Source organism: Erythrolamprus reginae, chromosome 5, assembly GCF_031021105.1.
Source record: "Erythrolamprus reginae isolate rEryReg1 chromosome 5, rEryReg1.hap1, whole genome shotgun sequence".
NCBI lineage: Eukaryota > Metazoa > Chordata > Lepidosauria > Squamata > Dipsadidae > Erythrolamprus > Erythrolamprus reginae.
Genome location: NC_091954.1, coordinates 68,919,836 through 68,946,388, shown reverse-complemented (window position 1 = coordinate 68,946,388; position 26,553 = coordinate 68,919,836). Strand labels below are relative to the sequence as shown.

Below are 26,553 nucleotides of genomic sequence, written 5' to 3'. Positions count from 1 at the left end.
TTTTCCCCCTCTCTAGATTGTTAGTGTTCCAGTTGGGTCTGCTTTACCATCAACAGTCAAGCAAGCTGTGGCCCTTGGTGGAGGACAAATACTTGTGGCAAAATCAGGCCCTTCAGTCACAAAGACAGCTGGTGGAAAACAAATTGTAACTCAAGGAGTTGCCAAAGCTATTGTGAGTAGCGGAGGAGGAACCATTGTTGCTCAGCCTGTGCAGACTTTAACAAAAGCTCAGGTTCCATCAACAGGAACTCCAAAAACTGGATCCCAAGGTTCAGGTAAAGTGGGCTTACTTTTTGAAATGTCAAGTATGGAGGTATGGAGCTAAGGAATGAGTTTAAAAATATCTCCTTCATTCTCCAGCTTCATTCCTGGGAATTTTAAAGATAAATCCATGTATTTTTCTTGGCAAAATGTACAATGCTGCTTTAAGAACATAAGAAGAGCCATGCTGAATCAGGCCAAAGCCCATCAAGCCCGTCATTTGGCTGGGGTGCTGTAGGGTTTCCTGCTCAGGCAGGGGGTTGGACTTGATGACCTACATGGTCCCTTTCAACTCTAACAATCGAGAGAGAGAGAAAGAAAGAAAGTCCAGCATTCTGTGTCACACAGTGGTCCACCAATCGTACATGGGGATCTTGAGCAGAAAGAGAAGGCAAAACCCTCCCTTTCCCTTGACTCCCAACAAATTGTACTCAAGGGAATCCTGCCTGCGTCAACCAACATAGAGGCGGCACATGGACATCCGTTTCAATAACCACCGATACACTTGGCATCCATGACTCTGTCTAATCCTGCCTTGAAGCTATCAAGGCTGACAGCTGTCACGACCTCTTCTGGAAGTGAATTCCATAAACCAACGACCCTCTGGGTGAAGAAATATTTCCCTTGATTTGTCCTCGCTTTCTTACCTATGAGCTTTAGGGAGTGGCCCCTTGTCCTAGTATTGTGTGATAGAGAAAAGAATTTTCTCTATCCACCTATATTATGAGAAGAATTTTTCTCTATCCACTTTTTCTTCCACGATGCTTTTTCAGCTTCCAGATCTAATCCATAACCTGCATGTTCTGTTTATCTTTCTCTTAAATATTAATCAAATAGTGGCCCTAGTTTCTTGAAATCAACCAAGGTAGCCCAGCTAACTGTATAATGAACTAATCAATTAATTACATCAATAAAGTAAGATATTTAATACTCAGGGAAAACTTTGCATCATGAAATTGCATCCAATGTCCGATTTGGGTTTTTTCAGGTATATTGAATACTTGCTTATTGCTTCAATATCACTAGGGGACACTAGGTTGGAAAACCTGGTCTGGGTAGGATGCAACAAATGAATTGTCACCATGTGATTCTACCATGCTGTAGATTACTGTTAAAAACCCTATAAATAAAAGCGTTGGACTACATTTAAAGGTTTATAAGCTGACTTGCATTCATATTCCTTGCTCTTTTCTTTGTACAGTAAATCCTCTCCAGAAAATTTGTCAACTCACAGACAAATTTCAGGGCAGAGAGTCCTGGCAAGTAGAACTGAGAAGGAAATCCATTTCTCCAGTGATGTGTGTTCTGCTGATACTGAAAAGCTGTCAGCTGACTCTATCTAGATTTTGATTTGTTTTGTTTTATCATATAATGTTGCAATACAGTAAACTGTTCGATAGTTGGTCTCTTTTTCATTGATTACAAACATATTGCACTTTCTTGTACAGTATAATATTATAATAAAAATATAAAAAAGAAGCAGTGGAAGTGATGTGCTGGTGCCTGGAGGCTGTTGGGGCCTGGATGGGTGTCAACAAACTCAAACTCAACCCAGACAAGACGGAGTGGCTGTGGGTCCTGCCTCCCAAGGACAATTCCATCTGTCCGTCCATTACCCTGGGGGGAGAATCATTGACCCCCTCAGAGAGGGTTCGCAACTTGGGCGTCCTCCTCGATCCACAGTTCACATTAGAGAAACATCTTTCAGCTGTGGCGAGGGGGGCGTTCGCCCAGGTTCGCCTGGTGCACCAGTTTGTGACCCTATTTGGACCGGGAGTCACTGCTCACAGTCACTCATGCCCTCATCACCTCGAGGCTCAACTACTGTAACGCTCTCTACATGGGGCTACCTTTGAAAAGTGTTCGGAAACTTCAGATCGTGCAGAATGCAGCTGCGAGAGCTATCATGGGCTTTCCTAAATTTCCCCATGTCACAGCAACACTCCGCAGTCTGCATTGGTTGCCGATCAGTTTCCGGTCACAATTCAAAGTGTTGGTTATGACCAATAAAGCACTTCATGGCACCGGGCCAGATTACCTCAGGGACCGCCTTCTGCTGCACAAATCCCAGCGACCAGTTAGGTCCCACAGAGTGGGTCTTCTCCGGGTCCCGTCAACCAAATAATGTCGCTTGGCAGGACCCAGAGGAAGAGCCTTCTCTGTGGTGGCCCCGACCCTCTGGAACCAACTCCCCCCAGAGATTAGAATTGCCCCCACCCTCCTTGCCTTTCGTAAGCTGCTTAAAACCCACCTCTGCCGCCAGGCATGGGGGAACTAAGATACACTTTCCCCCTAGGCCTTCACAATTTATGTATGGTATGTTTGTATGTATGATTGGTTTTTATATAATGGGTTTTTAACTGTTTTTTAGTATTGGATTTTGTTGTACTGTTTTACTGCTGTTGTTAGCCGCCCCGAGTCTGCGGAGAGGGGCGGCATACAAATCCAATAAATAATAATAATAAATAATAACTTACTTCATCTTCAGAAATTCTGCTAATTTTCATTCCACTTTCCCAAGTTTTCTGTTAGCACAAGGAAATTCCATGAAATACATTCTTTCCTTATTATCTACAACCCATCTTAAAGCCTTTCCTGGGTATTTGCTGTATTGAATGATAACAGCCATATTCTTATTTTTCTGCTGTTAATTAGGAACTGAATTCTCTCCACAAGAATGATATGGCTCTCATATCCCTAATAAGTTTATATTACCTTTCATTTTTATCAAAACATAATTTTGGTAAATTACGATAAATACAAGATAGGATACAATCCAATAATAAAAAGTAAAAGAACCCAAACATAAACATTACATAATGGTAGCTAAGGTGAAAGAAGTTGGAATGTTTTTAGAATAATATTGCTGTTTAATGTTTTGTTGCAAGAGAGTGGTCTCTGAAAATCTTGATATATTTTTTTCTTTTCTTCTAGTTATGGCAACATTGCAGTTACCAGCCACTAATTTAGCCAATTTGGCAAACTTACCTCCTGGCACAAAATTGTACCTTACTACAAATAGCAAGAACCCATCTGGGAAAGGAAAGCTGCTACTTATCCCTCAAGGAGCTATTTTGCGAGCCACAAATAATGCCAGTTAGTATTACACGAAAGAAAAGTAGCACATTAAATGTGGTGACAAGTGATGGGTGGGGTCCTTGGTCTTCTCTGAAGTTGGTGGTTTTCTTGGAAATGTTTCATAACAGACTATATAACATCACAGTGCAACTGGATATTTCAGGAATATCCAGGTTTTTTTTTAGACAGATTGCATTCTTTGAATCACAGTTGTATTAAAAATGTTTTATGAAAGGAAGATTCATTCCTCTGCTAACAAGATGGGAATTAACCATTCTGAGGTCAGATAGAAATGTTATATAAACATAGACCAGATTGCTATGAGTCATAGGGTTGGATGGATGGATAAACTTCCTTTTTGTGTGCAATGAAATTTTATAGCAATCTATGTTGAGTCTGTATAGCTTCTGCTATTAGCTAATTACTGAATTTGGGATTGAGTTTCTGGAGAGTAGAAACTGTGCATTTCAGTACCTAGCAGTTAATCTGAAAGTAGAGCTAAAATAAATAGGATTTGAGTTTGCCTTATTTATAACTGACTATCTTGTTCCAGATCAGCAGTTAGGTTCTTCAGGAAGTAGTGGGACGCAGAGTGTAAGCAGTGGTGTATCTCAACATCTCACCTACACGTCCTATATTCTCAAACAAACCCCACAGGTTAGTACACAATAATGTGAAATAATAATGTGAAATGTGAAATAATCTGCATGTTTTAAGAAAGGGACACAAGGGGCCTATCAGTTACCCTGGAAGTTAAATCACAGTATGGTGCAGCAGTGCTCTTTTCTTCCTTATATAGAGCGCTGGTGAGGCCACATTTGGAATACTGTGTTCAGTTCTGGAGACCTCACCTACAAAAAGATATTGACAAAATTGAACGGGTCCAAAGACGGGCTACAAGAATGGTGGAAGGTCTTAAGCATAAAACGTATCAGGAAAGACTTAATGAACTCAATCTGTTTAGTCTGGAGGACAGAAGGAAAAGGGGGGGACATGATCGAAACATTTAAATATGTTAAAGGGTTAAATAAGGTTCAGGAGGGAAGTGTTTTTAATAGGAAAGTGAACACAAGAACAAGGGGACACAATCTGAAGTTAGTTGGGGGAAAGATCAAAAGCAACATGAGAAAATATTATTTTACTGAAAGAGTAGTAGATCCTTGGAACAAACTTCCAGCAGACGTGGTTGGTAAATTCGCAGTAACTGAATTTAAACATGCCTGGGATAAACATATATCCATTTTAAGATAAAATACAGGAAATAGTATAAGGGCAGACTAGATGGACCATGAGGTCTTTTTCTGCCGTCAGTCTTCTATGTTTCTATGTTTAATATATGATAGCAATCATTTGTCTAAGTGATTTCAGACTGTTACTTTTTGCTGCTAACTGGCATAATTATTTACAGGGTTTTTTAAAAAATAGAATGTGATAGACACTACTTATATTGTGATATGACCCTGACTAATTTTAAGTGGACCTGGAAAAGAAAAACAGTTTAGGATTTCACAATTTAAGGGATAATGGCTATTACTTACTAAATCTTCAGTGGAGATATTAATTTTTTGGTGTAGGGCACTTTCTTAGTTGGCCAGCCACCTCACCAGACTACAGCAAAACAGGTGACATCAGGGACTGTTACCCAGGGTAATACAAGTGCTGGAACATCATCTTCCCAAGGACAGCAAGCTTTGAAAGTTATAACTGGACACAAAACTGCCACATTATTTGCACAGGTAACTGTGATGCTTCGATTTAGATGTTGGTTTTTCTAGACACTCCCGAAGGACTTAATGCAAAATGCAATTGTTTTGCACTCTGTAGCAAGTCACTTCTGTACTTTATGGTAATGTATTAATGTATCTTTTAGAAGCCTGGTTAATAAAATACAGTGATACCTCGTCTTACAAGCGCCTCGTCATACAAACTTTTCAAGATACAAACCCGGGGTTTAAGATTTTTTTGCCTCTTCTTACCAATTATTTTCACCTTACAAACCCAAGCCAACGCCACTGGGATGCCCTGCCTCCGGACTTCTGTTGCGAGCAAAGCACCCGTTTTTGTGCTGCTGGGATTCCCCTGAGACTCCCCTCCATGGGAAACACCACCTCCAGACTTCCACATCCCAGCAGCGCAAAAACAGTCGCTTCGCTGGCAATGGAAGTCCAGAGGTGGGGTTTCCCAGCGAGGGGAGCCTCAGCGAAATCACAGCATCACAAAAACACGGAAGTCCGGAGGTGGGGTTTCCCATGGAGGGGAGCCTCAGGGGAATCCCAGCAGCGCCAAAATGAGCGCTTCGGTTGGCAAAAGGAGTGAATTTTGGGCTTGCACGCATTATTCGCTTTTCCATTGGTTCCTATGGGAATCATTGTTTCGTCTTACAAACTTTTCACCTTAAGAACCTCATCCTGGAACCAGTTAAGTTTGTAAGACAAGGTATCACTGTACTGTGTTTGTCTTATAATTTTTTTTAACCCTGAAATAAATGCTAGGCTTTATTGCCATGCACTTAAAATCCCGATTGGCATTATTATCAGGGGATGTCTTATTTTGGGGAAAACGGTAAATGTATGAATGACTGTTTTTAATATATACATGTACAGTAATTAATCAATAATCTGTATGCCTAAACAGTTGATTTTAATACATTCTTTGTTTGGGCAGGTCACACAGATCTTAAGAAATAGAATGAAAAGTTCTGAAAAGTTGTTTTGTTTTTGTTTATTTTATTTTTGTTGTTATCAACTATTAAAAACCTCCATATATCCATAAAATATTTACGTTCTCTATGAAGTACAGTATTTGTGCGGTATATTTGGGTTGAACTCTCCCATTTCTATTTTTAAATGCAAATGCTTGAAAAAGAACTAAGACAGGTCAATGGTTTGAACAATGGACAATAGAGAAGGAGAAAGCTGTGCTGGGCCTTTTCCTCTCATGTAGTTTTTCAATAGTAAAAAATGTTCCTTCCAAATTGCTCCTTAATGGAAGAAGAATATGAGGAAGGAAATTTGAAGTGGAAAGACAGATGGGCAAAAGATTAGCTCAGCCTTTCCCAATCTGAGTGGGGACTAGAACTTTTGGGAGTTATAGTTCAACACATTTAAAGAATCTCAGGTTGGGAGAAGCTAGACTAAGAAACCTTATCAAATATCTATAGAGCTGTACATTTCTTCTCTACTGTGAGTGCAAGACCAGAACAAATGGGTTAAAAGTGCAAGGAAACATATTCAATTTAAATTTTAGGAGACACCTCCCAGCTTTGTGAACTGTTAAACATTAAGAGGTAATTCTTCACTGGGCATCTTCAAACACAGAATGGAGGATCATTATCAGAAAGGCTCATAGACCAAGCATCGTGTAGGGGATTGATAACTAATGTACTTTCTGACTCTTGGATCTTATTCCTAATCTTCCAAATCTCTTATTTCCTTTGATATAAAAAGTTCATAACATACGCTTGTTACCTGATTTCTACTTTGACTGAAAAGGAAAGGATTGATTGATTGATTTTGTCCAATACACAATGAGGGTTTTAGTGGGTAGTAAAATACATGATGAAGGTTATAGAGGATATATTCATAGTAAAATATATCTAAGAAAGAATAGAAGAGAAGTTATAGGAATAGAACATATCAATGAAAGAATAGAAGAAGAGATATGGGAATAGAAGAAAGGTATAGGAGATATAGGAGAGCAATAGAACAGGGGACGGAAGGCACTCTAGTGCACTTGTACTCGCCCCTTACTGACCTCTTAGGAATCTGGATAGGTCAACCGTGGATAATCCAAGGGTAAAGTGTTGGGGGTTTGGTGATGACACTATGGAGTCCGGTAATGAGTTCCAAGCTTCGACAATTCCGTTACTGGTCATATTTTTTACAGTTAAATTTGGAGCGGTTAATATTAAGTTTAAATCTGTTGTGTGCTCTTGTGTTGTTGTGGTTGAAGTTGAAGTAGTCGCCGACAGGCAGGACGTTACAGCATATGATCTTGTGGGCAATACTTAGATCTTGTTTAAGGCGTCTTAGTTCTAGGCTTTCTAGGCCCAGGATTGAAAGTCTAGTCTCCATTTTACCACAGCCCTAGAATGTTTTTTTAATCTCTGCTTTAATATGTGGCATTCAAAAAAAAGGTGCCCTGAGATACAAACCAGCTTTTTTAACCCTCCATAACAATTTTCACTTCTTCACAAACTCTTCCTGGCAATATCTCTGTAATCTAGAAGATGTAACAAAATTGGACACCTGCATATTGTACTGAGGTTTTGTTTAAAGCAGTGATGGTGAATCTATGGCACGGGTGCCACAAGTGGGACATGGGGCCATATCTGCTGGCACGCAATCCGTTAACCTAGCTCAGCTCCAACATGCATGTGTGTGCCAGCCAGCTGATTTTGGGCTCACACGGAGGCTCTGGGAGGGCGTTTTTGGCTTCCAGAGAGCCTCCAGGGGAGATGGGGAGATGGCGGTATGTAAGTCTAAATGCGATGGCTAAATTGACTAAAGTTTTTAAACGCGCAAAGGCGCAGAATTCATCCAGGCGCCTTGCTGAGTCGTTCCGGCTGGGCTCTGTAAGCCGATGGGGAGTTCACACACCCTACACAGCTTTCCCCCCCTCTCCCATTCTCCTCTAAGCCTCACACGGAGGCTCTGGGAGGGTGTTTTTGGCTTCCAGAGAGCCTCCAGGGGGGATGGGGAGAGCATTTTTACCCTCTCCTGGCTCCAGAAAAGCGTTTGGAGCCTGGGGAGGACAAAACACGAGCCTACCGGGCCCACCAGAAGTTGGGAAATAGTCTGCTTCCGGCCTCCGGAGGGCTTCCGGAGGGCGGGGGAGCTGTTTTCGCCCTCCCCAGGCATTGAATTATGGGTATGGACACTCACGCAAGTGTGATAGCGTGCGCCTACGCTCTTTTGGCACCCAAGGGAAAAAAAGGTTCGCCATCACTGGTTTAAAGCATCATGGATATTTGCATCCTTTCTATTCTCCTACTAGATGTACTATCTGCTTTATAAAAAAAAATATTGTTTCTATTTTAACTTGTTTACAAATTTAAAGGCAGGTTCCAGTGGGCAGGCTTCCCTCATGAAAATATCAGACAATACACTGAAATCATTGCCAGCATCATCACAGCTCTCAAAGCCCGGCACCACTGTACTGAGAGTATCAGGCGGGGTGATCACTGCAGCAACAACTTCGGCTGTGACACTTGCGTCAAATGGTGTCCCCCAGGTGAGGTCCAGCATTGCTTGATTTGCATGTCAGTCTTCAAATTTATTGATTGATTATTTATTAATTAGATTTCTATGCCGCCCTTCTCGAGGAGACTCAGGGCGGCATAAGCCATTATAAATTCAACAATATATACAAAGAAATCTAAATGACTTTAAAAGAATTATATAAAATTAATAAAAATGTTAGAAAACCCCATATACAGTCATACAGATTCATCTGGTTCAATCATTCATAATATCGGCCGGAGACAATCTCATCATTCACGGCCCCCATGCCTGCCAGCAGAGGTGGGTCTTCAAAGCTTTACGAAAGACCAGGAGGGAGGGGGCGGTACGTATCTCCGGAGGGAGTTTGTTCCAGAGGGCCGGGGCTGCCACAGAGAAGGCACTTCCCCTAGATCCCGCAAGTCGACATTGTCTGGCCGACGGGACTGGACCTTACTGGCCGCTGAGATGCATGAGACAGAAGATTCTCCTGAAGATAGTCTGGTCCTAAGACAGAGGGTTAGAAATACATTACAGAGTTGTTATGCAGGGAAGAATCAACTTCTTATCCCCTGGAAATCAAAGTTACTTAAGGGTTAAATGTCCATCCTGCTGTATGAAAAAAAATGTTAGCATTTACAAAAGACCTTTGGCATACTTGCCCTCCTACTATGTTTAGGGAGAATGTTTTTGTATTTTATTATTTGGATTTCCTCTTTTTTTTTGTTGTTCATAGTACTCCAGGAAGTGTCTGTTAGAGTTTCCAGACAAGCTCCCATCCAGACTGTAATTTGCTGCTTAGTTTAATTGAGATGATTGCATCAGAAGGTTAGAGACACTGTCCTGGCACTAAGCCTATGCAAAAAAATATTATCAGAAGGAAGAAAAAAAAATACTCCCTTTTCACTCTTGTAAAATGAGCTTGTAGTGGAAATGTAGGGTGCTATTAGTAAAGAGTAGAGATAAGTGTATGAAATCTTGAAACTGACAACTCACTACAAAAATACTGTAAATGTTATAAATAATAGAACTGGACCCTCTTGCTTTTATAACTCTCAACTAAAATTATTGTATATGCATAGCTTAGGAATAATTAATTCATAATTTGTTTAGAATACGTTTTATTTTCTTTATTGGATCATTAAGCTGAAAAATGTATTTTTCCACTCTCCCTGTTTTTTTTATTTTTAACACAGCAAGCAGACAGTGCAAGCTCTAGCTCCCCTTCACCTGCAGGCCCCATTGTGAAGGCATCTGGGCAGCAGCAGCAGGTTGTTGCCACTCCTGGTCAAGCAGCTTCAGTTGCACCTAATAAAACAAGTTCCTCCACAGTTGTAAGCATTGCTTCTTGGGTCACCACCCCAGCACCAGCATCTACAAAAACTGCAGTGTCAGGTAATCTAGAACTAAAAGATTGAATTAGTCAATGGGGTGCTTTTATATAAACTAAACACAATACAATATGGGTCCTGGAAAGACCATTGGTTTTCTGAGAAACTCTTGGAGCTTAAAGAGCACAAGATCTACTTAGGAAAGAGAGTGAAATCAATTGAGCCAAATGTCTATGGAGATTCTCAGACATCCAGGTCATGGCCGTCCAAAAGGTACTCTTTCCAAAGGCAACTGTACTTTGTGTTTCGTTGAAGATGTTTCAGCTTCTTGGATGAGAAGCAAAACCTCAATCTCATCTTGTTAAATAATCAGATCTTACCTTGTGTGAAAATGGGCATCCATATATATGAGGGTCGCCCAGAAGGCAATGCGCCACATTTTTTTTCTTCGACAATTATTTATTGAACACAATGAAATTTAGACACAAGAAAGAATTATGTTTCTTCTACACTACCTATTTTTCCATGTAATCTCCATCCCATTCTATGGCCTTCCTCCAGCGAGACACAAGGGCATGTATGCCCTGTTGGTACCACTCCTTGTTATGGTCGCAAAGCCTTGGAGCTCTGCCGAACTGTCTTATAATGGCATCATCCTCTGTGCCCAGCGACTAACCGTACTTCTGTCGACTGCAGATTCTCCATAAACTGTACACAAACGTTTGTGAATGTTCCCAACAGTTTCTTTCTGTGCAGTGAGAAATTCAATGATGACAAGCTGCTTGTAACATACATCACTTACAGACACCATTTAAAAACACTGCTGCAGCTACGCTATCTGTCTGAAAAAATGCAAAATTTACACAGGCACTCCTGACAATTCAAATAATGTATATCTAAAGTTTTGCCTTCGTACCATTACTTTAGGCTGAGAAAAAAATGTGGTGCATTACTTTCTGGGTGACATAAGGCAAACCTGGTGGTGATTCTCTTGGATCTCTCAATAGCCCTTAATACCAGTTTTGTACATATTTTGGGAGTGGTGGAAGGTATAATACTGTAATTCTCCACTAGGGCCAATTCCAGCATGATACATTGATAGGAGAGCTTCCTTTTTATCTTCTTTGTTCTATGTGAAAGGAAGAAATGATTCATATTAATACATTTCTAATGTAGGGTTGCTAAAGATCCACTCCAACCAGAACAGTCCACAACAGGCTGTTTTGACAGTACCCAGCCAACTCAAACAACTTGGTGTCAGCAATGCTTCTGGAGGAGTCCAAACTATACTGATGCCTGTGAACAAAGGTAGGATGTAGTTGACAAGACATTGCCTAAATCTCTTTTTCAGTACTGCAGACTTCTCTCTTCTAAGCTTTCTGGATTTATTGCATTGCAAAGAAATGGAAACCTTTGGCTTAATGGCGAGCAGACTTTAAATTGTCTGGAACACAACATTTGATGCCGGGCATATCACATGCTATTGACACTGATAACTAATGCACACTTACAATTTTAATGTCCAGTATTATCATTATTAGAACCAACACGAGATTATGCATAATAGTGAGGATATGATTTGTGAAATTCAGATAAAATCAGAAAAAAATGTTTTACAAAGAACAGATTTTTTTAAAATGTTCAGATAACATGTATCTATGTAGTTTTAGTGCATGATATGACTGTATGTATGTTTTTTATATTGGGGTTCCTTGTTTTTAGATTTTTTAAATGTACAATTGCTATTTTAGATTTTAAATTATTAGATTTGTCAGTACATATTGTTTTTTGTCACTGTTGTGAGCCGCCCCGAGTCTACGGAGAAGTGCGGCATACAAATCTAAATAATAATAATAATAATAATAATAATAATAATAATGTATAGAGCTGTGCAAAAAGCCATTGTTAAAATTTCCATCATTTTCTGCTAAAATTATTGAAGTAATTTAGCAATAAAAATGAAAAAGTGTTGAAAGTGAAGCATATTTGTCTACATTACCAACATTCCTTTTCTCTTGCAGTGATACAGTCTGTTTCTTCCAGTAAAGCAACGGCTGTTACACCCACGACTACAACTAGTGTAGTTGTTCCAAGCACTCCTGAAGTGACTGTTACAAAAGGTAGAATTGCCCATTGTCATAATGAAACCTTGGAAATAACTATATGATTAACCACTAATTTATAATATCTATTAAAAAATTATAATAGTCATTTTGGGGGTAATTAGTCAATGGGATTGTGCAAAGCATTCAGAAGGGGGTACTTTGCAAAGTGCATTAGTATCAGAAAAGTATAAATGCCTGTGCAGATTCTCAATTGTCCAGATCAGAGGTCTTCAAACTTGGCAAATTTAAGACTTGTGGACTTCAACTCCCAGAATTCTCTAGCCAGCGTAGCTGAAGAATTCTGGGAACTGAAGTCCACAAGCCTTATGACCCCTGATCCAGAGCATAGTTGCCTCGAAGGGTTTTTTTTCAAAGAAAAAACAGTCCAGTAGCCTTTTGAAGAAGAAAAAAGCACCTTTGAGATATCAGCAGAGTCCCACTTCTTGAAACATGAAAGCATTAAAGGGTTTGATGTGGCTGCACTTGGCGGAAGTGACCCTTTCAAATGCTTTTTTATTATCCATCAGCTGTTCCACAGTTTTTCACCAGGATTCAGGTGATAAAGCATTCAGCTTGATGAAGGTACTGACGTCAAGAAATCTTTTGGGGCATCTGTAAAAGTATAATGGCACTTTAACTTGGAGATCGAAGAGAATACTAAGATAGTTTTACTACACAAAAAGCAGCAACCCCCCCCCCCCCCCAAAAAAAAGGTTTTGAAATGTAGACTTTTTACATTGTATTTTTCCTGCCATCCACTTACCCTTACAGTTACTACTGTGAGGGAGATAGGTGCTTCCACATTTGTTTGATTGATTGATTGATATAAATAAATCTATAAATAATACTTTATCCTGGTGCCAGGATTCCTCTTTAAAATTTCTTTCTTCCTTCAGAAAAACTATGTCTGCCTCAACTTACAATCACAGTTGAGCCCAAAATTTCTGTTGCTAAGCGAGACAAAATTAAGTGAATTTTGCCCCATTCTGTGACTTCTCATGCCACGGTTGTTAAGTGAATCACTGCAATTGTTAACTTAATAACATGGTTGGTAAGTGAATCACAAGATCACTAAAGGTGACCGTCTTGTGATCTTGCCACAAGATCACCAAAGGTTATCACATTACCCCGGGACACCGCAGTTGTCATAAATATGGACCAATTGCCAAGCATCTGAATTTTGATTATTTGACCATAGGGATGCTGCAACAGCCATAAGTGTGGAAACTGTCATAAGTCACTTTTTCCAGTGTCTTCGTAACTTCAAACAGTCACTAAATGAACTATTGTAATTTAAGGACCCCCTGTAGTTTTTCTTCTCAATTGTCTGAAAAAGAAGACTATCATTGCCTTTCATTTGCCTAAGAATTTTTTTTTAAATATTCATATCTTTTATTATCTTTTAAAGTGAAGCTGGAACCTGATGCAACAGGGCAGAGCTGCAGTATTCCAGTATCTCAAGATGCTCAGGCAATAATAAAAACAGAGGAAAGTTCAGAACTTGGAAATTATTCCCTTGGGTAAATATCTTTGTGAAATTAAAATAACTGGCTACAAGGAGCAATGGCTGTTGTAAAAAACATGAGTTACATTTTAATGAGCCACTTGAATTTTTTAGGAGTTCACCCCTATTAATGTTGAAATGAAATTTCTTCAAGAGAATTATTTTAATTTTGTTCAATCCAAGCAATTGAGATTTTATAGGGGATATTGGATAGATCAAAGCATATTAAGGTCTTGGTATGAAATATTTCATAGATGCAAATTAAAATTACATTTATAGGTTTGCAACATCAGTTGCCGTGGATATACTGCATTTTAGATGCAGCATGGGATCCATAGAAATTAATTATCTTGTTTGTTCGGATTTATCTTTGTCTCAAACTTTAAGAGCCATTTCAAGCTATGTAAATAGCTATATCCAACTATAGACCCGAGGTGAGAAACTTCTATTATGATCCTCACAAACTCCCCCCTTTATTGCAAACCAAATTATGACAGCATAATTTCCTATTTTTAAAAAGTAGAATTTTTTAATACAACTTTTTTCTTTATTTCATATCAGGTTTGTGTAAGCTTAATACTTAATACAAACTTTCAAAATGTAAATGCTGAGAAAGGTATGAAAATGTTTGTCCAAACAACACTGTGTTTATCTAAAAGCACTAATACTATTCTATCTTTATTTTTTACAGGGAAGAATATTTAGACAACCTTCCGCAACTTTTGACAGCAATTGTGAAGAATGTTCCATTAATTGCTGAGAGAAGTAATGAAAACATTGTTTAACAGTCATTTTTGGTGTTGTATGCTCAATTCTTATTCAGTATGGCGAAAATGACTCCTAATGAAAGGTGTTTGCATTTTCAAGAAGGTTGTTAGATACTAAGGGGGCAACAGGAGTGTAATGCAATTAGGATTGTAATCATAGGATTACTCAGAATTTACCCAACAAACGTTATTAAGCGTGTAAAATTGTAAACATTAACTTTGATACTTATAAGTACATCAAACATTAGAGTTCTTGAAATATTATGTGGCTTTGACCGCATGTTAACCATGAGAAAATGTTAACCATGGGAAAATCTCTTACACTTTTGTTTTTATATATGCATTTTTTCATGTCAAGATTATTCCTGCTATCTGAGTTTCATATCTTTTCCTCAGCAGTTTTTTTAAAAAATGTTTGGCTAAATGTCATATTCTTCCTAGTGTACATGAGGGCAGTGAATTATAATAAAGCTAATTGATTTCCATTTTAACCATTTTCTTGTTCCACTTACAAAGTTTGTATTGCTTTTTTTTTTTAATACTGAAGGATAATAAGCATTCAGAAAGTGTTCTCATTTTTGCAGATATTTTGAAGAGACAGTCTAGCATTTTTAATTGTCCTCTTTATGAGGAATGGGAATCTAGTATTTCTGAAATCAAAACTTCCAGTGCAGTATTGCAGGCAAACTCTGCCCCCAGTCTGGAGTTTGATCCGGATGGGGCTCAAGGTTGACCTCAGCCTTTCATGCTTCTAAGTTCCATAAAAAGATCCAGATTGTTGAGGGCTATGTGCAAATAATGCTTCTACAACTAAAAGGACAGTAGTTTTCTGTAGTTTAGTGCAGTGTTTCCCAACCTTGGCAACTTGAAGAGATCTGGACTTCAACTCCCAGAATTCCCCAGCCAGCATTCCAAATCTCTTCAAGTTGTCAAGTTTGGGAAACACTGGGCTAGTGAGCTAGTGGGTTAGGCAGTGTTTTGTAAGCAATTTTGAGAAGATGATTTGGAATATGCCGGAGCACAAACCTGGCACTTAACCATATCTGTTCGATGCAATCATTTCTTTTTCCATGGGAATAGATAGCTGTCCTCTGTAGCTGCCAGGTCAGCTCGAGAAATAATGTAGCTTCAAAGAGATCACAGATTAAAGATATGTGTTATTACATTTGCAGCATTAAGTGTTCTAAGTACCTTTTTTAAATTGCATTCAAAGCACTACCATAATCATATATTCTCTGTAAAAAAAAAAAAAAAAAAACATTATGGGAGAGTTGAATCATGCTCCTAGCCCAACTCCAACTCCTGATTTTTGCAGTGTTACATAGATGAACTGTATCTTAACAATGAGGAAATAGTTGCTGAGTTATTCAGCTATGCTGGGCTTTATTTTTATTTATTTATTTATTAGATTTGTATGCCGCCCCTCTCCGAGGACTCAGAGCGGCTCACAACAAGAAAAAACAGTACAAATCCAATATTTAGAAAACAGTTTAAAACTCTTAACATAAAAACAATCATACATCTCATGCAGACCGTACATAAAGTGGAAACGGCCCAGGGGAATCAATTTCCCCGTGCCTGACGGCAGAGGTGGGTTTTAAGGAGTTTGTGAAAGGCAAGGAGAGTGGTGGCAGTACTAATCTCTGGGAGGAGTTGATTCCAGAGGGTCGGGGCCGCCACAGAGAAGGCTCTTCCCCTGGGTCCCGCCAGACGACATTGTTTCGTCGACGGGACCCGGAGAAGGCCAATTCTGTGGGACCTAATAGGTGGTTTAATATCAATTGGCCCATGCTGAAACTTGGTATTCTTGAAATAAACAAATCAATGCATGTGCTTAATTTTCATATTGGGATTCATTCAGGCTCCTGCTTTTTCCCTTCTACAAACATTTCTAGTAATTTGTTTCTCTGGTGATTTTTATGTTCAGAGGTTCAATAGTTCTATAGGCTATAAAATTGTCTTGTCACAAATACCGCTCCTGATATTTACCGGTTTTTCCAAATAGCTGTGATAATTTCTTTTAATATTATTCCTAATTTAGTATCTGTTTTAAGTCAGAGTAAAAACCTTTTCAGTTTTTTCCTTAAGGCACTTCCTCATTTTGTTAATAAGCAGCATATTTTGATTTAAACTATGTTCTGAGAAGATATTCAGAAATAGCTTGCCATATTATATTAATTTCCATGGTTATTAAAAATCTAAAGCTTTTGGTGTTCCTTTGTTTTGTTAGCTGAGGATACCAATCTCTTCTGTGCCAGTTCCGTGGAACAATATTATACCTGGAATATTGGAAAACGAAGAGCTGCTGAGGTAATTTCAATGCATTCAATAAAGCTTAATTTCAGCCTCAGAGAAATGTATGTCTGAAAGCTGTCCCTCAGAAATCTGGTCATTTTTAAAATTCCTAGAAATTATTTAAAAATTATCTTTTACATTTAATACATAGACATTTTTGCAGAGATTTACTAAATAAAATGTAACTGAACTTAAAACTTCCATGTCCTATCTTAACATACAATCCAGATGTTTTGTGTGACAAAATGCAACTTTTTTCCCAGTGTCGCCTTTATGCTGCCATGCTTCCAAAGTTTTTTTTAAATTTGTTTTTAATGTCTCTTTTCTTCTGTTGTGAGCACCGTGGTGAAAAATGAGGAATCAGGATAGATTGTACTGTCCTCTCATGTAACAAACTGAAAACAAACAAACAAAAAATAATTTGCCCTAAAAGTTTTCAATTCCTCAGCTTTTAAAAGCATAGAAGTATAAATATTTATTTGATGTTATTTTTGTTTATATTTATTGGATGTACCCTATTTTACAGCCACAAAAACAAATTATAGAACGGCTAAAACTGTGAGATCATCTATTAACAGAAGTTATCTGTTTGGAACAATTTCACATGTGCACACAGACAAATGTACACAAGTTGTTGTTGTTGTTGTTGTTGTTGTTATTGTTATTATTATTATTATTATTATTATTATTATTATTATTATTAATTAGATTTGTATGCCGCCCCTCTCCGCAGACTCGGGGCGGCTCACAACAGTGACAAAAACAATATATATTGACAAATCTAATAATTAAAATCTAAGATAACAATTACACCTTTAAAAATCTAAAAGCAAGGAACCCCAATATAAAAAACATACATACAGCCATATCATGCGCTAGAACTACATAGGCAGGAGGAGATGTCTCAGTTCCCACGCTTGACGACAGAGGTGGGTTTTAAGGAGTTTACGAAAGGCAAGGAGGGTGGGGGTGATTCTAATCTCCGGGGGGAGTTGGTTCCAGAGGGCTGGGGCCGCCACAGAGAACGCTCTTCCCCTGGGCCCTGCCAAACGACATTGTTTTGTTGACGTTCCATTGTTGCTGTATGTGACTTAGACCAGCAGCAATTAAGCAGTAGAGGATCACCTGGTCGACACTTGGGACATAAGAGTTATCTACAGTTTTTTACATAGCTCTTATAATGCATGCAGATTCATTGATATAAAAAATTATAATGTAACTATAATATATATATTTTATTCCATTTAACTCTTGTTTTTCGTTCTCCCTTTTTTCATCTGCAGTGGCAAAGAGCCTTGACAATACGTAAAATCCTTCAAGAAGTCATAGAAAAGTATCCTAAGTTTCACAGCATTGTGCCTCTGAAAACAAAGCAGGTTGTACACTGGTGTCGCTTCCATGGTTATACTCCATCTGATCCAGAAGCTTTTAGGAGTGAGGATTCCATAGAGGATGTGCTGACACAAATAGACAATGAGCCAGGTAAAGAGTCTAATTGCAGAAGCTCAAAAGGTTTATTTTGGCATAATTTGTAGAATGAAAATAAATTATAAGATTAGGTTTCCATCTTTGTCTCCTGAAGCCAGCATCGGTGTTAGTATGTCTCGGTGAAAAACCTTCAACATACATTAAGTAGAGTTGCTGTAGACCTTCAACATACATTAAGTAGAGTTGCTGTAGATGTAGGTAATATGGGTTAGCCAGACAATGATTCAGACTTAGTATCAATGTATGTTTGTTTGTTTGTTTGTTTGTTTATTATTTGTTTGTTTGTTTGTTTGTTTGTTTGTTTAGTCCAATACATAATACACATTGAAGAGAATCGATATGTAGTAATATAAATAAAGAAAAGAATAGAAGAAAAGATATAAAAGTATAGGTGAACATATTTGAAAGGAAGAAAATATAAATGAGATATAGGAGAGACAATTGGACAGGGGACGGAAGGCACACTGGTGCACTTATGCATGCCCCTTACTGACCTCTAAGGAACCTAGAGAGGTCAATCGTGGATAGTCTAAGGGGAAAATGTTGGGGTTTGGGGTTGACACTACTGAGTCAGGTAATGAGTTCCACGCTTCGACAACTCGGTTGCTGAAGTCATATTTTTTACAGTCAAGTTTGGAGCGGTTAATATTAAGTTTGAATCTGTTGCGTGCTCTTGTGTTGTTGCGATTGAAGCTGAAGTAATCATTGACAGGTAGAACGTTGCAGCATATGATCTTGTGGGCAATACTTAGATCGTGTTTTAGGCGTCGTAGTTCTAAGCTTTCTAGGCCCAGGATTGTTAGTCTGCTTTTGTAGGGTATTCTGTTTCGAGTGGAGGAGTGAATGACTCTTCTGGTGAAGTATCTTTGGACATTTTCAAGGGTGTTGATGTCCGAGATGTGGTATGGGTTCCAGACAGATGAACTGTATTCAAGGATGGGTCTGGAAAATTTTTGTAGGCTCTGGTGTGAGATTGCCAGAGCAGAAGCTGTATAGGATCAGGTTAACAACTCTAGAAGCCTTTTTGGCGATATTGTTGAGCTATATTGTTGATTCTGTATATTTATAAATATAATATACAACAATATTATTATTTATAAATATACAGAATCAACAATATAACTCAGTTTATAAACCCAGCAAGAGTAATACAGCTCACAGGCAAAAATATCTCTATCAAAGTAACTCCCCCCCAAAGGGAACGGTGCTGGCGTCCTCTCATGGCCAACCAGTAATATTTCCTTAAAGATACAGTCTCTATATTTTACAGACTAACATTGTTAGTTTACTGTATGGCAACATCCAAGTAGGTTACATACCATGTACTAACAATCAGTTTTGCCTGGATGATTCGATACGTGTTTCTAGGACCATGTATAAAAATGCTAAAAATACTCAGCATAGTTGTTAGGGACATATTAATATTCTTATTGGTGACTGTTACATAAACAGAAATAGATGCAGATACGCATTCATACTTTACTGAATTGAGTGTGCTCCATTTCTTCAACCCCAAAACTATCAATTCTGAATTTACAAATATTTTTGTTAATATTGTTAATGCTTTTTCTTCTGTATAATGATTGAAAATTGAGAACTAAGTGGATAGCAACAGATTGGGAGTTTACATTTCTGGTCATAGTAACCACATTTGGTTTTATTTGCAATAAACTGCATTTCACTTTATATAAATGATTTACTAATCCTGTCTTCTGTGGCTAATTGCTTTACGTGGAAAAGAATGCTCGTCTTCTTACACCACTGGGGAAGAGCTATGTCGAAAGCTTATGGAACTGGAGCAGTTCCTTAAACAAGAATCGGATAATGATGAGGAAGTAGACATTCTTAACATTACCGAACCTCTGAAAATAAACATTAAAAAGGAGCAGGAAGAGGCACAAGAAGAGGCCAAATTCTACTTAGCACCACAGTCTGCATCTGAGTATGTGCGTGAGACTGCTCAACAGGTAAATAAAATAATTTTTTTAATATAACTTTTTCATTATCTTGAATTTTTAGAGTGTAATACCGTGTTTCCCCGAAAATAAGACACTGTCTTATATTAATTTTTGCTCCAAAAGTTGTGCTACGTCTTATTTTTGGGAGGTGCCTTATATTTCTCAAATAAGACAAATTCACAGGCAGAAAAGCTGACACCCCCAAAGAAAGGGTACCGTACGGTACACTGATTACGGTACGGTACCTGTCAGTATGGCACCCACACACACGAACGACGGCACTTATATGGTACAACAGTATACTCCCGCTATTGCAGCTTCCGGCCACCAGAGGAACTACAGTCTACGCACTGTAGTGGAGACTGTAATGGCGGTGAGACAGCAGCAGACTGTGTCTGCTGTACTGGACGGTACAAAGCGATGGAAGGGGCCAGCAGGGGACATTATTACGTTACAGCTATGAACATCTTTGAGTGGTACCGTATGTAAACTTGACTACACCTTATTTTCGGGGGGTGCCTTATATTAGCAAATTCTGCAAAACCTCTGACATACCTTACTTTCGGGGTACGTCTTATTTTCGGGGAAACAGGATATATGTAATATTTAGAATGATTGCAAGTTGCCTTACCTTTCTTGTCATCAAGCTAGAAAGTCTTGAATACCTTCTTATAGTTTTGTTCCCCAATTGCTTTCACAATTGCTAACAAAAATGTTCAGTTCTAGGAAATAAGGATCACAGACTTGCTGCATAACTGTCAGTCATCAGACTTAAAACCCCAGTTAAGCACTCAAACATTCTTCTATAATCAGCATTATCTGGACCCCAAAGTAATTTGTTCACATTCTTACCTGGAGGGATAGGGGTGACTGCAGTTGCACTAAAAAACAGCAAATGTTGAATTTTAAATTCCATAATCGTCCTACTTTTTAATAATAATTTTAGTGCACCTGATGAGCCAAAGTTGCAAGATTCTTTCCAGAAGATAAAGTAGAAACTGAATATGATTCATCTTATCTGCAGGCACGCATTCATCCATGTGCCCACACAAACATACACAAAATCTATATGTATTTAGTGATTCTTCAGTTTACAAATTCAGAATCCTTCAAATATTTCTGAATCCTATCAGAAATATTTAGGAAGTGTAATTTTAAAGCAGTTCAGTACTTAGGCATCAAAATAAAAACTTTTTTGTTATTTTGAACATTACAATCAAATTATATTCTGTTTGGCTGTATTTTGCACAGCAAGCCCATTAAGGACACAACTTTAAAGTTTCAGAACAAAATGCTAATTTCCTGATAACTACAATTCTATGAACATATAGCAGTCTATGCCAATTGAATTTTAAGTGTAACAGTTATCACCAGTTTAAAGAGTTATTTTAACTTCTGAAGAAGATATACGTCTGTGAAGTTAATTATGAACATACCATCTTATTTTATAGGTAGGAATTTCCTTTCCACCAGTGGAACTTCACAAAAATATATATGCTTTTATAATAGAAGATATGATTTTAAAGGTAAGCTATTAACAAAATTCTTAGCATTAAAGTAATCTTAATCATAGACAAATTAAACACAGAAGTTTAACTTAAGCTGTGAGAGATATTGGCTGCAGGTAGAACAAGGATAATAGTATCTTGTGGTATCTTTATTTTAATAATAATTCATAGTTTATTGAATGTATTAAGTTGTCAAATCAAGAAACTGAAAGTAGTATACAGCAATACTGTAGTAATACAAAACGAAATGCAGAGATGTGATACATTTTGGGGTGGGGTGGGAGAGAGATAAGATTTTTCCACAACTTTTCTAACTTTGACCAGTTGGGATTAGACAGTTGGGAGTTAGACAATTGCTGGACTTTTGCACCTGGTATTGAGGAAGGCAGTTTTCTAGAGTTTATCTAGAGCAGTGTTTCCCAACCTTGGCAACATTCGCTGGCTGAGGAATTCTGGGAGTTGAAGTCCCGATCTCTTCAAGTTGCCAAGGTTGGGAAACACTGATCTAGAGGACAGTATGATCGAAACATTTAAATATGTTAAAGGGTTAAATAAGGTTCAGGAGGGAAGTGTTTTTAATAGGAAAGTGAACACAAGAACAAGGGAGCACAATCTGAAGTTAGTTGGGGGAAAGATCAAAAGCAACGTGAGAAAATATTATTTTACTGAAAGAGTAGTAGATCCTTGGAACAAACTTCCAGCAGATGTGGTTGGTAAATCCACAGTAACTGAATTTAAACATGCCTGGGATAAACATATATCCATTGTAAGATAAAATACAGAAAATAGTATAAGGGCAGACTAGATGGACCAAGAGGTCTTTTTCTGCCGTCAGTCTTCTATGTTTCTATGTTTCTATGACTGGGAGTAGACAAACCTCCAGGGGATGGTATTCCATCAAGTAGGAGTAGAAGCAGAAGCAGCAACAGAGAAGAAACCATTTTACTTGATGGGATCCAGAGCTTTCTTAATGTTATGTTTCTGAATTTGTAGAACAATTAGAAGAAATGTACCATAGGCTATTTTGGTAACTACATTTTAGTTTATACACAGGATTCTGATGTATAAAATACTCTGAAATATGTCCTCTGTTGCTTAAAACATTACATTATATTATTTATTTGTGAAATGCATTCTACAACAGGCTACAGAACAGTTGGTCAGTGACATTCTAAGAGAAGCACTGGCGATTGGCTGCCAAGCGGCTCCTCGAAACAGGTATATTTGTTTAACTTTTATATCTACATTCTAAATATAGCTATATTATCTATATATCTAAATATATCTATACTCCAAGAATCTGTTATCAAAGTAAAATATAACTAGATTTGATAACATAGAAGTTTTACATGATATAAAATATTTTTTTATTTTCCTATATAATCTGTTTTAAATATGTAGATAATTTTTAAACTATGTCTATATATTGGGTTTTTTAAATAAAGTACTGGTTATATAATTGTAAGGAAGCTGAAATAGTTAATGATAATTGAAGCAGCTGTTTATTATGACAACTATCGTGTGCTTAAAGCGCGTGTATAGCTGTCTTTATTTGTCTGATATTCCAGAAATATTGGAACACAAATCCCTTTATCTGCTGTTCATTGTGACTAAAAGGAAGTACAATCCAACAAGTCTAGGGGATGCCAGGCTGGGGAAATTTGGATTTTTTTTCTTTATAAATGTTATTGTTACTTCATCAAATAGTATATAAATGCTTCCATGTGCATTTTCTCTCTACAGGATTCCAAGAGAGATCACAATAATGAACATTCACCAAGCTCTCTGTAACATTCCCTATCTGGACTTCCTTACAAATAAGCATATGGGAATACTGAATGATGAACAATGATGTGGACTGAAAAAGATACATAAAGCTTAAATAAAGATAATGGCTCAAATTCCTTGTGTCCAGATGCCTGTTTACATTGTAGAGACTAAGTTAACTTGAGTGCTACAAATAAATGTTTCAACCATTTTTTATTTTTTTTTAAATGAAGAATTTTAAAGTATTTTTTTAAGAAAACGCTTTTTTAAAATCAGTCACCTGTCAAATATTAGTGGCAGATGGCTCTAAGTATGTTGTTAAAGTTAAAAGATAGCATACTATGATTTAAGTTGGATGTTTAGCAAGTAAGTTACTTATCACAAAGTTTTCAGTTATAATTTTGCAGTTTAATATAACCTGTGGATTTGGATTGGCAGCCTCCGGAATTTAGATTACATGGCTAAGTATAATGGTAGACTAGTTCAGATATAATACTAAATTATAGTATTCTGTTGAAGGAACAAGTCTTGCTTTTCTCTAGGTTCATGTACAGTGGTACCTCTACTTAAGAACTTTTCTAGATAAGAACCAGGTGTTCAAGATTTTTTTGCGTCTTCTTAAGAACCATTTTCTACTTAAGAACCAGAACCCGGAAAAATTTCCCAGGAAATTTGAGAGCTGCATGAAGGCCCCGCCAGTTTCCTGCCATTCCCCCTTTAATCCCGGTCATCTGGGCTGCTAGAGGAGGCTTTTGGTGGCATTTAAGGAGGCTTTGGCAGTCCAGAGTGAATGAAGCATTTTCCTTTCTCTAGGCGCTTGGACAGGGAATAAACCTCTGCCAGCGCCCAGAGAAAAGAAACACTCCCTTTGCTCTGGGCAAACGAGGAGTCACCACAGCGAAAGGCGCCGGCTACAAAGTGAGCGAGCAAGAGGAGAAGAGAGCCCTTCAGCATGAGAAGGAAGAGGCAGCAGGTAGCAGCAGCAACAGCCAGTGTATGGGAAGCAGCCTCGCGCCGGGTGTATTGGAGACGCATGCTCCTCGTCGTTGTCTCAGAGTCTCTTTTTTTTTAAGCCTTAAAGTTTTGGATTTTTCTGATTCCCCTCACCTCATCTTCTTCCTTAAGCAGCAGCTGTCCTCCTCTTCTCCCTCCTCCTAGCTTTTATTTCTTTCCTAATGGGTTGGCACGCATTACTTGCTTTTACATTGATTCCTATGGGAAAAATAGCTTCCACTTAAGAACGTTTCTACTTAAGAACCTGGTCACGGAACGAATTAAGTTCTTAAGTAGAGGTACCACTGTATTTCTCTTCTTTAAATAGACATGGTCACAAGGAGACTTTAGAGCTTTTACTGCAGTTTGCTATATATCTTAACTGGAATTAATCATGTTAAAGTAGCAAAACTTTAGGGGATAGGGTGAGATAATTCTCAAAATTAATTAAAGTGAAATTAACTTCAAATTGTTCTATTATATCCTCACTGAGAAGCTTTTGGGGTTTATTAGGCTTCCTTTTCAATTGTATTGTCAGAAAGCTTTGCTGAAAATAAATTTAAACAACACCCCCCCCCCCCCCCAATATAACAGTGATAATAAAAATAGCCCAATGTTCCGAGTTAGCAAAGCAGGTATTCATAAAATCTTACCCTTTAAAATGTGTGGTATTTCAGGTTTGACTTGTAGTTTGGGCATATCTTCATTGGAGAGATTTGCTATTATATTAGCAATGTATTATACTATTTTAACTTCATTGAATGAAATAACCTAATTCTAATACCCTACATTCTTTTTTCTAGAATAGCTCCTTCAAATACTTGAAGACTATTTTTGTCCATGCTGATTACCAACTCAAACCCTTATCATCATATGTACTATAATGTATAATTGTGTGATATACCTTTACAATAAATTTTCTTTATTAAGTACAGTAAGATGGGATTACTTGGTTTGTTTTATTTACTGCATGTTTATTCTGTTTTCATCTTTCTTTGCATGTTAAGTCAGGCTCTGCCATTCTGTTTCTGCACTAATTTTTAAAAATATCAGTACTGTTCCCATTTTTATTGAGAGAAACTGCTGATTTGCAGTAGACAACTTACCCTAAATTTAGTTATGTAGAAAATGTACTAGAAAACTAAAAATACTCTGAATGAAGAATATTCAGATTTTATCTTCTTTTTCAGTTTTTAAAGTGAATAAGGAAAACGAAGGAGTACTATTTTTCACTCCCATGTTTCTTACATGAAAAGAGATGGTTGCAATTTCCATTTTCTCAAGCCAAGCTGCACCATAATATTCAAAACTCTGATTAAAATACCATATGGGAACTGGATTTGACATGGTATGTTGTGTTGTGAGTGGTCCACGACCATCTCAGTTAATCACACATTCTGAGGATGAACCTGGTCCGCTTGATACCCTAGGCTAGTGTTCTTGACAACTGAGTCAGAGAGTGAGAGAGAATTGGAACCTGAGGAATCTTCAGAGACTGAGAAACCTCAATGATGGTAACTGTCTGAGTCAGAGGAAGCAAGAGACAAAGGGGATCAGGAGTCCTTATTAGATGCGAGGGTCAGAAGGTCACGAAGCAGACAGGAATATCTTTATATGAAAAATTCCTGAAAGTGAGTCTGAAAGAAAATCTAGACAGTTTTATGTCTCTAGGAAACAGCTGACCACACACAGACAGTATATAAGTAAGGATTTCTGGTGTGGAGTTCCAACTTTGTAATGGTGGAAGTCTTAGATTTGGGGTTCCAGAAATGCTTCACTGGTAAACTGTTCTTATTCTCTAGGTTTTCTTCAGACGGCTGCATCTCTGCTTGATGGAGAGATTAAGCAGAGATGCAGCCGTCTGAGGAAAACCTGGAGATCTGTGAGTATGTGTGTGTGTGTGTGTGATCGAAGGACATTATCTCACTGAAGAATGTGTTAAATAGCTTTAATTCTCTGCTGCAGCCCATTCCTCGTCTCTTAGCCAATTTAACCGGGAAAGCTGCTAGCATGGACTGAAAACCTTGCTTGCATAAACCCTGTTTTAAATATAAAAGTGTTTGATTTGAAATCTCTGTGCGTTCCCCTTGTTCCAATCCGAGTAGGCCAGAGCAGAACGTATTGTACTACTACTACAATACTACCATCATTATCATAATTCAAAAAGATCAAAAACATTAACAGAATTAGTAACACAGTGTCAGAGCCAGCATTCTCTGGACGAGCCTCTATGATTACCCCTTTTAATAAAGTTTGCATGGTATTTTGCATGGCTCGGC

At 37.9% G+C, this 26,553-nt stretch overlaps 1 protein-coding gene across 2 annotated transcripts in view; it reads left to right on the top strand.

Annotated features, from left to right (window-relative positions):
- Positions 1 to 23,415, top strand: part of YEATS2 (YEATS domain containing 2) — a 58,444-nt gene extending 35,029 nt beyond the window's left edge. For both annotated transcript variants that reach the window (XM_070752976.1, XM_070752978.1), the window contains exons 17-32: positions 17 to 275; positions 3,196 to 3,357; positions 3,893 to 3,996; positions 4,914 to 5,075; positions 8,398 to 8,571; positions 9,755 to 9,953; positions 11,066 to 11,197; positions 11,911 to 12,009; positions 13,403 to 13,514; positions 14,190 to 14,263; positions 16,496 to 16,575; positions 17,844 to 18,042; positions 19,789 to 20,015; positions 21,458 to 21,532; positions 22,659 to 22,732; positions 23,258 to 23,415. In XM_070752976.1, the coding sequence (XP_070609077.1) occupies positions 17 to 275; positions 3,196 to 3,357; positions 3,893 to 3,996; positions 4,914 to 5,075; positions 8,398 to 8,571; positions 9,755 to 9,953; positions 11,066 to 11,197; positions 11,911 to 12,009; positions 13,403 to 13,514; positions 14,190 to 14,263; positions 16,496 to 16,575; positions 17,844 to 18,042; positions 19,789 to 20,015; positions 21,458 to 21,532; positions 22,659 to 22,732; positions 23,258 to 23,366 (2,241 nt within the window). In that variant the 3' untranslated portion in view covers positions 23,367 to 23,415. The remainder of the gene's footprint in view (positions 1 to 16; positions 276 to 3,195; positions 3,358 to 3,892; positions 3,997 to 4,913; positions 5,076 to 8,397; positions 8,572 to 9,754; positions 9,954 to 11,065; positions 11,198 to 11,910; positions 12,010 to 13,402; positions 13,515 to 14,189; positions 14,264 to 16,495; positions 16,576 to 17,843; positions 18,043 to 19,788; positions 20,016 to 21,457; positions 21,533 to 22,658; positions 22,733 to 23,257) is intronic.
- The last annotated feature ends 3,138 nt before the right edge of the window (positions 23,416 to 26,553 follow it).